Here is a 13,276-nt window from a genome sequence, read left to right on the forward strand (position 1 = left end):
TCAATTACTCAGATATGGTAAACACGAGGAAATTAAATCTTCATCAGAGTACAAAACAAATTCTGGCCACAAAATAGAGCGAAACACCAACGTCAAAGACCTGGGAGTGATCATGTCGGAGGATCTCACCTTCAAGGACCATAACATTGTATCAATCGCATCTGCTAGAAAAATGACAGGATGGATAATGAGAACCTTCAAAACTAGGGAGGCCAAGCCCATGATGACACTCTTCAGGTCACTTGTTCTATCTAGGCTGGAATATTGCTGCACACTAACAGCACCTTTCAAGGCAGGTGAAATTGCTGACCTAGAAAATGTACAGAGAACCTTCACAGCACGCATAACGGAGATAAAACACCTCAATTACTGGGAGCGCTTGAGGTTCCCAAAACTGTATTCCCTGGAACGCAGGCGGGAGAGATACATGATTATATACACCTGGAAAATCCTAGAGGGACTAGTACCGAACTTGCACACGAAAATCTCTCACTACGAAAGCAAAAGACTTGGCAGACGATGCAACATCCCCCCAATGAAAAGCAGGGGTGTCACTAGCACGTTAAGAGACCATACAATAAGTGTCAGGGGCCCGAGACTGTTCAACTGCCTCCCAGCATACATAAGGGGGATTACCAACAGACCCCTGGCAGTCTTCAAGCTGGCACTGGACAAGCACCTAAAGTCGGTTCCTGACCAGCCGGGCTGTGGCTCGTACGTTGGTTTGCGTGCAGCCAGCAGCAACAGCCTGGTTGATCAGGCTCTAATCCACCAGGAGGCCTGGTCACAGACCGGGCCGCGGGGGCGTTGACCCCCGGAACTCTCTCCAGGTAAACTCCAGGTAAACAAGACAATGTTTGACACAAGAGCAGGTACAGTCCTTCTTTTACCGATGTTCTTTCTAGATTTAATGTTATCCATTATCAAGGGCTGCGTTTATGTGTAAGGACCTATTGTTAAATCCTAGTTGAAATTCTACATGCAGAGTTTAATTTGCTGGCCTTGCTTGAGTCACTACCGTCTACGCTATTTCGTTCGTTTTCATGATCTGCGTTATCATTCATTCTGCAGGATTTTCTCTCTGCCTTCAAGTTTTTGCTGCTTTCCTGTCTCCCTATCCTTTCATTTTAACCTATTCTAAACTTAAATTTTCCACAATGAAAGATTCCATAAGTTCACATGGGCCTCTTTTCCCTTCAACTTTCTATTCCATCCTATCATCTACGGCCATCTGTTTACAATGAGCATCGTCAATCACACTACCTTGCTGCTGTAGTATACATACATTGCTCAAAATCAGCCGTTCGTTTGTACATTGTAGGATATACTACTGTCTCTCCAGACAACGTGATCCAGGGCTGGTTACAAGAAGCAACAAACATTTTCAGACGTAACTACATGCACAGCTCTCTATCCTCCGTCTTGCTTCTCTGTCTGTTAGGTAATATTTGTCAGGAAACAGGATAAGTGTTTCTTGACGCGGGTCTTAGTCATATGATAATTAGTTTTAGACTGTGTGTAATGGGCAATTCATTACATTAATTCCTCACATCCCAATGCTCACCACATCACGGTAGCTATGTAGACTCTTCAGCAGAAACTGACATCGACTTTCGTTGGGTCCCTGGGCATGTTGGTAATTAGGGTAATGAGCAAGCAGACAACTCCCCTCCTGCGTTAGTTTAAGACTCCGATCTCTCGTAGGACTGTGTCCTTTTCAGATTTCTTTCTCATCCTGTCTGTGTGCATTCATGAGTTCTTGTTTCAATCATCAGTGTCCCACAAGCTGTTTAGTCGACTTCTTCCCATCATTATTGCTTGTAGAGGAAACATTTCTCACGTACACTTGTGTATTGGCCACACACGAGCAACTCATTGAGAAATGCTCGGTGCCTCTCTGTAAGACTTACTGTGTTATGTTAGGTTAGGTTAGGTAAGGTAAGGTTCATCAGGAAACAGGACAAGGGTTTCCTGACGCGGGTCTTAGATCATGACCCACCGTTGGAGCTTTTGGTCTTCTGACCGAGGCCTTCCGCTGGCTTACCGGTCCACCCCTTTAAAAATTATGGTCAGTTATAACCATTTAGATTGTGTGTTATGTTGATAGTTCAACCCCTGTTAACTGATTGTTCCACTCTTCAAAGGAACCGTGGGGTTCATTCCTATCCTCTTTCTCGACACTCTGATGCCCTTACTCTGACTACAGTTAAATAGTCCTATCTTCAATGCAGATGTTCCCTATAATTTCTTGGACGATCCTAGCTTAGTACAACGATTTTGACTTATACTTTTGCATATTCCTCTTCTTGACATAACTTCCGCTTCCTGCTTGATACTATATGACCTATGAGTTTACCACTTTTATGTGAATGTAATATTTAATAATAATAATAATAATAATAATAATAATAATAATAATAATAATAATAAAACAGTTATTGCGTTGTATTGCACAGTGTTCCCTATATCACTTACTTTAACCCCAGTTCAGTAACTTGTACCGATGTTATTTTTTTTTTTTTTTTATTCGCCGGTATTCTCCCGGCCCGGGTCTTTTCCAAGTAGTGGTGACCCGGCCTTGGCTCTCTATCTGGGGAGTGTCTCGAGACTTAAGTCTCCCATGGGAGGAGGTACAAGTACGCCCTCATCTTTGGGACCAACTGTCCCCAGGCCTAGCCACATTCCCCGCCCTCACGGGGCTCGCAGGGAGAAGCTAGGCCTCTGGTCTGCCATCTGCCCCGCCCCAAAGGGGCTCGTGGGGATGGCAGTCTTGTGAGCTGCAGGTGGTAGCAAGCTCAGGCCTGTCATTACCGATGTTAGAACTGTTAACTAGTGTTATGTAGATTCCTGGATACCTGGAGGTTACCTGGTTTCCTGGATACGTTGGATGTAACTTTTATCACTCTTAAGTTACTAGGTTAATTTTAGTGGAAACTTAAAAATGGGCACCTACAAATGTGCATCAGTTTAAATTACAGAAAGAAAAGTTGAAAATTTCAGGCCATCTATATCTTCTGCGGCATTACATTACATGTACGTATTAGATAAGGAATCACTGCCTAGTATTTCCCCAGCTTCTGTATCTGCTAATTATACTATATCTTCTATTGTCTTAGTGTTTCATTCCTTGTCATCTGGTGTCTCTGTAACAGGGACTGCTGCCAGTGGATGGCTGGGATTGTGTTGGGGCCGGACCAGGATGGGTAGCGTGGAGACGAGTGGTCACCGCATCGCCTCGGCCTTCGTCACCGCCGCCACCGGTCTCGTCCAGCTCTTCACCGTCACCTTCTTCCTCGTCGGTTGGTTCTGGGGCGTCGCCTGGGGCATCCTTCTGGTCTCCATAGCTGGTAAGTGGCAGGATAGTCCACCTGGACTAAGTTTAATATGTATATATATATATATATATATATATATATATATATATATATATATATATATATATATATATATATATATATATATATATATATTTCTTTATTATTATTATTATTATTATTATTATTATTATTATTATTATTATTATTATTATTATTATTATTATTATTATTATGCTTATTATTATCTTGCAGACAAATATGCCAACTTGCTCTCAGAACATCGCAACTGCCTTACTCGAGCTGTCAGCCTGGATATGCTGGCTCTTACTGCGACCTGAAATCATAACGCTTGAAGTCATTAGCCCTGAAGGCACTGCACTTGAAATTCTGAAGTCACTACGCCTAAAGTCCAAATGCCACTACACTTGAGGTCCACTTGAAGTTACTATACTTGCATCCTTCTTGAAATCGCACCTGAGATACACCATCATGGACCTATCGTCCTGAGGCTAAACCACACATTTAGCAGTTGGAATGATTTTTTGTCATTTTACATGTTCTAATACCCTTGTGACTCCTGTAAACTGTTTGTTTAATAAGCTTTGGAATATTTTTAACATGTTTGCATCTCCTCGTGAAGAAATACCGTTTAAAAATTATATTTAAAGCATATATGACATTTTGTGTAAGGAAAAGAAGAAAGAACAGATGAAGGGACTCATTGGTAGCAAAGTTCTGCTAATTAATTTTCAGCATCTAGTAAAATGCATTTTTTTCTAAAATATTTTTTTTCCTGTCAGGGTAAGTGTGATCATAAGTTGTGGTAGTGTGAGACTTTTTTGTGAAGGCGAAGCTTAAAGTGCATGGAATGAAGAAAGAAAGGAAGGAATTTTGGAATTTACCGACTAGTGAAGCCCAGAGAGTCGTCAGTTCTCGTGACTGTAAACAGTAATACACTTCAAAATACTTAGAAAAAGGTGCTCATATGAGGACAAAATCAACTATAACACGTCCTGGCGATGGAAAAAATATATTAAAACACATAAATAAACGAAAGCATCTTCGTAAACTTTTGAAAACCTGGACATCATTTAAAAATAACCCTGGCCAACAAAGCTTTCAGATTACGTTTAAAATAAAACGTATGTTTCTAACTAATTTACGGACGCTGAAATCAGATCTTAACTTAGTTTTGATCCAGCACGTACAGTTTCTGAGAAATAGAATTTGATGGTCGACTACTGCTGGACATTGGTACGGAAGAGTGATATTGAACACCAGTGAAAAAGCTTGAAAACTTTGACGTATACACACACACATATATATATATATATATATATATATATATATATATATATATATATATATATATATATATATATATATATATATATATATAATTCCTTGATAATGTGATAAGTCACGAAAGCACTTTGAATTTCACTATTCTTTCACAGTGGTTGTTTTGCATATAATATATATATATATATATGTGTGTGTGTGTGTGTGTGTATGTGTGTGTGTGTATAGATATATATATTTGTGTGCGCTTACCAATTTGTGGTTGCAGAGGTTGAGTCACAGCTCTTGACTTCTTTGTGTGTGCATAATATAATACCTATACGAGTCAACTATTTGGCTAATACCCTTGTCAGGAGACACTTCTCATGTCTCCTGACGAATATTATAACAAAACTTATGATTGTTACCGAACATATATCATGAGGTTCTTTAACCTCAAATAGCCAAAATATTGATCATAAGATTTCAAAATCTTATGTGATAGTGACACAGCAAGCTCAGATTCGTTATCAGCGCTTCAAAGCTAAAGTAAAACAACCAATTTGGTTTCTGAACCTGATAGAAACTTAGATTTTTTTTTGGCTACTGTAAGCAATAAATGTGTTGAGATTCACACTTAAAAAACTGCTGAGGTTCGGGAAAAACCTTTGCAGTTAAAAGAGCAGAGCTTAATTTGAAAAGATAGAAGCTACCATACAATCAAAATACGAATTACAAAATTCAGTATGCAGCAGGATGCTCAAAGAAAGAAGCAGAGTCTCTGGTGAGCACAAGAACGAGTCCGAGAACTGTGCCCGATCTTTAATCAACGTAGAAACATTTTGAAGCAATGATTCCTTTTGAAGTAAGCTTAAAAACACTTCCTCCTGAGCCCTATGTGGCGTGTTGCTTAATTACAGGTCTCATCAGAACTGCCAGTTCTTCAGGACAACTAATGTAGCTTTAAAAATCATTCTGAGGCATAGATCCGGTAAATATGGAACTTGATGTAGCAGATTTTGCCTCAGTATCAACCAGTTCATTAAGTGGGACTGCAGCAGTAAACATAGGATACACAGAAGCATGCTGCACCATAATCAGCAGGAAATTCTAAGACCTATAGCAAGTGGTGAAATGATTCCCACTGTGGAAAATAATGTATTTTCCAAAAAAAAATACAGTGTATTTTTTATGTAAATTAGTGTAACATACTGTATTTAATAAAAATTTGTCATAAAAAGTGGGAAGCCTGCGCCTGTGCAGAAGAGACTCGCCATTGTTGTTTGAATTGGACAAAAACGTTAGTGAATAATGGGAAGAATTTTTCGTGCTCTATATTCCATATGTTTGTCTTCTATATTAATTTCTTCACTTTCAGCCATGATGCAATGTATTAAATTCAACTTAATTAATAACACTGATTACAACTTACCTTTGAATAAATCCTAGCTACACTTGAGCTTTGCAATTACATGTAAGAAAATTGTAATATAAATCTTAAATACACATTAATAATGTTAGCTACACTTGAGCTTAGTAATTACACATGTAAGAAAATTATAATATAATTTCAAATGTGCATTAATACAAACCTATAGCCAAACTTGGCTTATCAAAATTAATATTATACAATATAAATCCTTACCAGAATTTGGCATAGCAAAATTAATATTATAAACATTAATATAATTAGCTACACTTGGCTTATCAATTACACTTACACTGATATAAATCTTGGCCAGAATTGTCTTATCAAATTAATATTGTAATAATTATAATCCACTACACATTAAGTAAATTTGTGAACTTAACATCCACCTCCTTCTGTCATTTCACATATAATTATTAAGTAATTAACTAATTAATGACTTCACTAATTACATCCGGTTCGAAGGACCAACAGGCAAATTAAATGTGGAAAATTACATTTATCTGAATTTAACTCATTATATACATAACAGTAAATGATAACAAAGATAATTATTATTTATCAGTTACATAGACAATTAGGAATTTGGGACACCTAGGTCTCAAAAAATGTCCCCCTTCAATACCTACCACTGTCATATCCACAAGTTGCTCTAGACCTATTAATTACAAATGAAAGATGCATCAACAAGAATTCTGATAAATATATAAGTTTGTGGACTGTATATTAAATTAATAAAGGATTATATATATACACATTTATATAACAGAAGGAGAATATCTTAAAATTACTCACCAATTTGACTGGAGATTAATGTGTATCATACTCAGAAAACCTCGCTGCCTATCCATGAAAATAACACTGGCCAGAGTTAAACAAACAGAGTTATCTGAGGTTTCTGGAGCTGTCTTGTCCAGTCGCCTGATATCTCAAGTTATGCAGGAATGCACATCCAACAATTTCGCCTCCTATTTGAGAGGTGTCAGCCCAATTTTACCTCTAGAGCACGAAAAATTCTTCCCATTATTCACAAACGTTTTTGTCCAATTCAAACAACAACGGCGAGTCTCTTCTGCACAGGCGCAGGCTTCCCATTTTTTATGACAAATTTTTATTAAGTATGTTACACTAATTTACATAAAAAAATCACTGTATTTTTTCTGGAAAATACATTATTTTCCACACCCACTATGGATGACAGCCAGAACAAGACTGATAATAATAGAGCATGAAGCTCCATGGTAAACACAAGAATTGAAGAGATAACTCGGCACAATGAGTCCCCATTGAAGATCACCACAAAATCCACACCACTCTCAGCATTGATTCATCTTTGAGATTTAGATAGAATCATGTGCGAAGAAAGATGTTCCTCGGGTGCCGTCTAGAGAGGGTAAGTTAAGAAGCAAAAGCATGAATCATACTCAGGTATGCATTGGAAAAAATCATATCCTCTTTACTATGACTATATTGAAACAACAGCTTCTTTCCCACCAATACACAGAAAGGTGGTCATTGTGTACACAGTTTCCCATTTCTGCAACATGTTGTTAAACTATCATTCGGTTTTTAACGCTACTGTTACAAAAAGTGATTCATATGTTTCACTTGTGAATCCTCAATATAAATACGGTTAATTCTCTAATTGTGGTATTCCTCTTTGCCATCCTTATTTACTGCTACACTGGATGTAGTGGCCCACTGAAGGTCCCAGCATACATCAAGGGGATTACTAATAGACTCCTGGCTCTCTTCAAGCAGGCACTGGACAGGCACCTAAAGTCAGTACCTGACCAGCCGGGCTGTGGATCGTACGTTGGTTTACGTGCTGCCAGAAGTAACAGCCTGGTTGATCAGGCCCTGATCCACCATGAGGCCTGGTCACAGACCGGGCCGCGGGGGCGTTGACCCCCGGAACTCTCTCTAGGTATACTCCAGGTATAAGTGATTTCTACACCCTCTTGAAACTCCTCAAGGGAGGTTCCTTGATGCTAGTGAAGGGCTCTTGAACTAGGGAATTGGATCTGTACTCCGGTTCCCTGAATTAAGCCTGAATACCTTCCATCCCCCCCCACGTGCGCTGTATAATCCTACGGGTTTAGCGCTCTCCCATAATAATAATAATGAAAACGGAAAATTGCTGTGAAGGAGCTGACAGTGTGGTTAGATTAGGTAAGATTCGTCAGGAAACAGGACAATTGTTTCCTGACGCGGGTCTTAGCCATTTGATGACCCACCAATGGAAATAAGTCACTCTGTCAGACTTTTCTGGGTTATCCTGAGTTCTCTATACATTTGCTGCTATATATGATAACCGTATTTGTGTATACCTGAATAAACTTACACTGAAGCTTTGGATTATCTGACGGAGGCCTTCCAATGGCTTAAAGATAAATATATATTTTTATTCAAGTCACACGATGTGGTCCTCTGTGCCCTAAGACTGGGTGAATCCAGACAATAGAAACATACATGTGAAATTAAAGCCCCGGAGTGAGTAAAAGATCGTGCACAGAGTTGTCAAGAAGTGGAAGAGTCTAGCAAGTGATGTAGTGGAGGCAGGTTTTTTTTTTTTTTTTTTTTTTATATTTTATTTAAAACATGACATTACAAAAATATAATATGTAAAACTCATTCAAGTCTATAAATTAACACAATCCTACCTACAGCAAATATTACACACCACACTTACAACTCCGTGTGGGTACACCCCCCCCCCCTCCCTGCTCCCTCATCCTATCACTTAACCCAAACCACGTTGGAGCTACTCAACAGAATTACATGATATGATCAACACTTTTATATACACATCCCTCGAAATGGTACTTAATAATCGACTACAGACCATGCAATGCATTGCACTGAACATATTATACAGACATATTACCCCCCCATCCCGTGGTTATCCAACCACCCCACTATTTACAACCTAACATACTATAAACAATGAATGTTGCCTAATCTAAAGTCACACAGCAATGATCAAAACATTAATTTATGTAATTGTCCTAATGGTTCAGTTACATAACAATATGTATTACACAACAATGGTGATATAGAAAAGTCACAAAGACATACAAAATTACTACAAAACCATAAGAATAAACTTAGTCTCAAAATCATAAAATATAACCATGACATAAGTAACACATAAATACTGTGCCTAGCACACACCTCAAGTAATTACAAAGGGTCTGTCCTTGTGCATACAAGAGTCCTCATAACAGCAGGTCCTGCACAAGTAACACTACCAGTGTTTTTATACATTGTGTATGCATAGGTATAAAATACATACCCAATACTTGACATAGAACATAAGAATGCTCCTCAAACCTCCACCATACAGACCCCACCCACTATCATACAACATATAGTCCAAGATTCATATACACAGCAGCAGCATACGCCACCTCAACCGCACCAGCGTACCTTAGGCGCACACAGGCGCAGGCAGCAACACCTCTAACCAGAACCTAACACTACTCACATTCCACAATTTGCAGACACATCTGAACAGCACATATCAAGCCACTTTCATCCTAACACTGGGCACATGCCCCTCTCTCAAGGAGCACGCTATCTGGTGCCCCCAGACACACACGCCATTAACCGTCGCTGCCATCAAGCAGCAGACCTCATCACACCTTCCACGACTATTCCCGCCCCTGTCTAAACCCCCCCCTCACACCTGGCTAAGGTTTCCTCCCGCGCTGCCCCACTTGTACTTTTGCATGCCCACTTGGGCCCTGGGGGCCACGTTTGCCATGCTCTCCACGCACGACACCCGTGCCACCTGGCACCACCTGCTGTCGCTGCTCACCTCCACTAGCACACCGCCCCCCCCCCCCTCTACCGATGCTTTCTTCCCTGTTCGTTGAGCCGGCGTCAGGACGTCGTCAGAGTCCGACATTGCTGCAGCCCTCTTCCTCGTCCCAGCATCCTCCTCCATGTTTGTGACCGGATCGTCCACACGATGTACCTCCACCACTACCTTCGTCCCTGCCTTCTGACGAGGGGTCACCACGTCCCCGCCAGCCCCACCAGCACCAACAACCTCCTCCTGCTGCTGCTCGACCGCCACAGACACGATCTCCGGACTGGCCGTCGTCACAGCCGGGGAGACCACATCCGTAGATGAGAACATGGTATGCAAAACAGACGCTATTGTCGCATCCAAGTCCTCCACTTCCACCGTCACCTGGTCTTCCCCGGAAGCCTGCTGTACCACCGGCGATGCAGGTGACTCGAGAGACGACAGCTCCAGATTCGACACCACCACTGGCTCCTCAATCTCCTCACTCCAAAGCCGACCGTGGCCACCATCTCCTTTTCGTCCACGTATGGGAGCCTCCTGCCCATCGTCATTCGTTGATCCACCGGCTGGCCTTCTGGCCTGCCCGCGCTGCCCACACTCTGCTGCCATATGATCATATTCACCGCAGAGGCGACACGTCCGTCGTTGACCAGCATAAGACACCATGACCTGTGTGCGGAAGTCATCAAGGTACACATACGATGGTATGGCCTGGCGTAGAGACATCTTAAGGGTAAACGAACCGTCTGGGGGACCAACATACGCCCCAGCCACCCGCATGCCTTGTTTAGCCATGTGTATCACTCCGTATCTTCTGAAAACACTGCGGAGATCCGTTGCATCGGCCTCGAAGGGCACATTGCGCAGTTTCACCTACGTATATTGTCGAGAGACATCCACCATACGCACATGCACGTCAGGGGACACATCTACGCAGAGATCTTGGAATTGCTCAACCAGCTGCTCGTACACTGGCTCGTAGAGTAGTTTTACAAATATCCGGTATGCGCCATTTAATGCCACACCGTACAAATCCTTGTCCGCAATACCATAAGTGTCACGGATAATCTTAGGTAGCAAAACTTGTTCATTCTCAGGCGTAATCGCCCCCCGAACAAGCTGTATACCAACGGTATTCACCCGCCTCCTCACGCTGAATACCATGACGTCACTGGATAGCTTGCTAGACTGTCAGCAGAGAGGTATGAGGCACGTCCACACTCCCTGGCAGCTAGGTCGCCTGGAGTTGTCAAGAAGTGGAAGAGTCTAGCAAGTGATGTAGTGGAGGCAGAGGTATGACAAATTTAAGGGAGCATACAGAGAGAGGACCTAGCAGCTATCAGTGAAGAGGTGGGGCCGGGAGCTGAGTCTCGACCCCTGCAACCACAATTATGTGAGTACAACAAAAAGTGAGGCTGCAGCCATTAATGTAGTCAATATTTGGAAAACAAGACCTAAAATACTATATAAGGAAAATCTTGTAACAGAAAGAGTTAAGAGTTAAAGAAAAAACGATCCATCACTGGGACAATAATGTGGATAAAAATGTGGTAGAATCAGTGTTTAGTAAGTAGACTGTATCTAGAATTAGGTAAGAGTTAGAAGCAGCTGAAAAATTTAGTTAAGGCAACAAAGAATGATAATATGACGGGTGAAAAGAAAATAGCACAAGGAATGAAGTATTAGATAAATGCCAGGAAAGAAACTCTACTTTTGGTCAAGTTAGCCTCGAGAAGAAAACAGTAGAAATGTACGGTAAACCTTTCCATAACGCTGAGGATACATTTCTAAATAAGTCACTTTGACTTTTTTGGGTTATCCTAGGTTCTCTACACATATGCTGCTATGTATGATAATCTATGTAACTGTATTTGTGTATACCTGAATAAACTTACTTGCTTACGTACTTACTTACTATTTGGTTAAATGATCAAAAGCTTCAGGGCCTCTGTCATACGATTATGTCCTTTGTCAACAGAAATTTTCTTATTCCTCCTGACAAAAACAATAATCAGTATGATCACCGATATATCAATTTAAGATGCAGCTATATGACACGATGAACATTTAAAACAAAAAAGTAATTTCACTGCACTGTGCGAGAGAAACGTGGTAATACACGAAGAAAATTTGCTTTAAAATTCCATTTATCTTAAATATATTGAATATTAATTTGTAATGAATATTTACTATAATAAAGTAAGTTAAAATTTTAAAATTTATAATTTTTAAAACATACATTTAAAAATATTTACATAAATATTTCTGAAGACAATAGTTGTGTTCAGTATTATGTGGTAGGGTTAGCAGCAAGAGTCGATAAGCCATACTTACCTGGCACAGGAGATACCGTGATCACGAAGGCGGTTTTCCCAGGGCGAGGCTCACCATTGCACTCCGGTGGTGCTGACCCCTGCGATTAACCCAAATGTGGTTAACTCGAGTGCGAAATTTTTGTTAGCAGGGGACTGCGTTCGCGCTATCCCCTTATAAAGTTCCAATTTCAAAATTTTTGAGGTATGGATGAACAAAGGGAATGTTTTCAATTTGATTTTTATTTCCTTTATCGTCAGTTTTTTTTATATTAGAGAACACCAATCCCAAAGGAACATGCACTATCAGACTTGAGATTTTTTTTTTATATTTTATAGAAGACAATACAATACATTAAAAAATAAAAGAACACAGTATCGAATCTTCGTTTGTCAGGAGAGCTCTCATAGCAACAATATGGCGCTGAGTATCCGACGTAGGGTAAACACTGTCGGCGTTGAGCTGCTTCGTGGGGCGATTTCCCCCTCTACGGCGCAGGTGTTACTTCCGACAATCATCAGGGAAACGTACGGAGTGCAGGATGATGAGGTTTATGGTGTGGCCCTGAATGGGGCCTATCGTCTATTCGTCAAGTTAAATTCGACGGCTGTGTACGAGTCGTTAGTGACGAAATTTGAGCATGTGAGTATTGATGTAACTCCAGCTGTCAAAGTGCGACTCATAGACGTCTCTCGCCACTATACGTGGGTGAAGTTGCGAAATGTCCCCTTCGAGGCTGACGAGGAGGACTTACGGAAGGTGTTTGCAGCTTATGGTACCGTGCATCTGGCAACCCAAGGCAAGTGGGCGGCAGGTGCGTACATGGGACGTCCGGAGGGTACATTCTCCCTCAAAATGACACTGAGGCACCCGATCCCGTCATACGTCGTGATGCCGGATTTTAGGACCCAAATTCTAGTGGCGTATGCTGGGCAGCGACGGACATGCAGGTTGTGTGGGGAGTATGATCATATGGCGGCGACGTGAGGGAGGCAGTGGAGGGCGCCGGTGCAAACAGGTGGAGCACCAGTCACAGGTGTGGATGTCGTTGAGGAGAATTCCAAAGGAAACCGAGGAGATGGCCGTCTGTGGAGTGAAATTGTATAAGAGTCTCTTGTGGTG

The 13,276-nt window shown here is 41.1% G+C and overlaps 1 protein-coding gene and 1 non-coding gene across 2 annotated transcripts in view; both read left to right on the plus strand.

The window, feature by feature from the left end:
* Window positions 1-4,615, plus strand: part of LOC128694879 (uncharacterized) — a 44,402-nt gene extending 39,787 nt beyond the window's left edge. Inside the window, exons 5-6 of the mRNA XM_070094250.1 lie at window positions 3,153-3,347; window positions 3,570-4,615. Coding sequence (XP_069950351.1) covers window positions 3,153-3,347; window positions 3,570-3,655 — 281 coding nt within the window. The 3' untranslated portion in view covers window positions 3,656-4,615. The remainder of the gene's footprint in view (window positions 1-3,152; window positions 3,348-3,569) is intronic.
* Window positions 4,616-12,167: 7,552 nt separating this feature from the next.
* On the plus strand, window positions 12,168-12,330 carry LOC128694965 (U1 spliceosomal RNA). The gene has a single exon (XR_008407934.2). It is a non-coding gene; the product is annotated as a U1 spliceosomal RNA (small nuclear RNA).
* Window positions 12,331-13,276: the final 946 nt, after the last annotated feature.

This window comes from Cherax quadricarinatus, chromosome 45, assembly GCF_038502225.1.
Source record: "Cherax quadricarinatus isolate ZL_2023a chromosome 45, ASM3850222v1, whole genome shotgun sequence".
NCBI classification, from domain to species: domain Eukaryota; kingdom Metazoa; phylum Arthropoda; class Malacostraca; order Decapoda; family Parastacidae; genus Cherax; species Cherax quadricarinatus.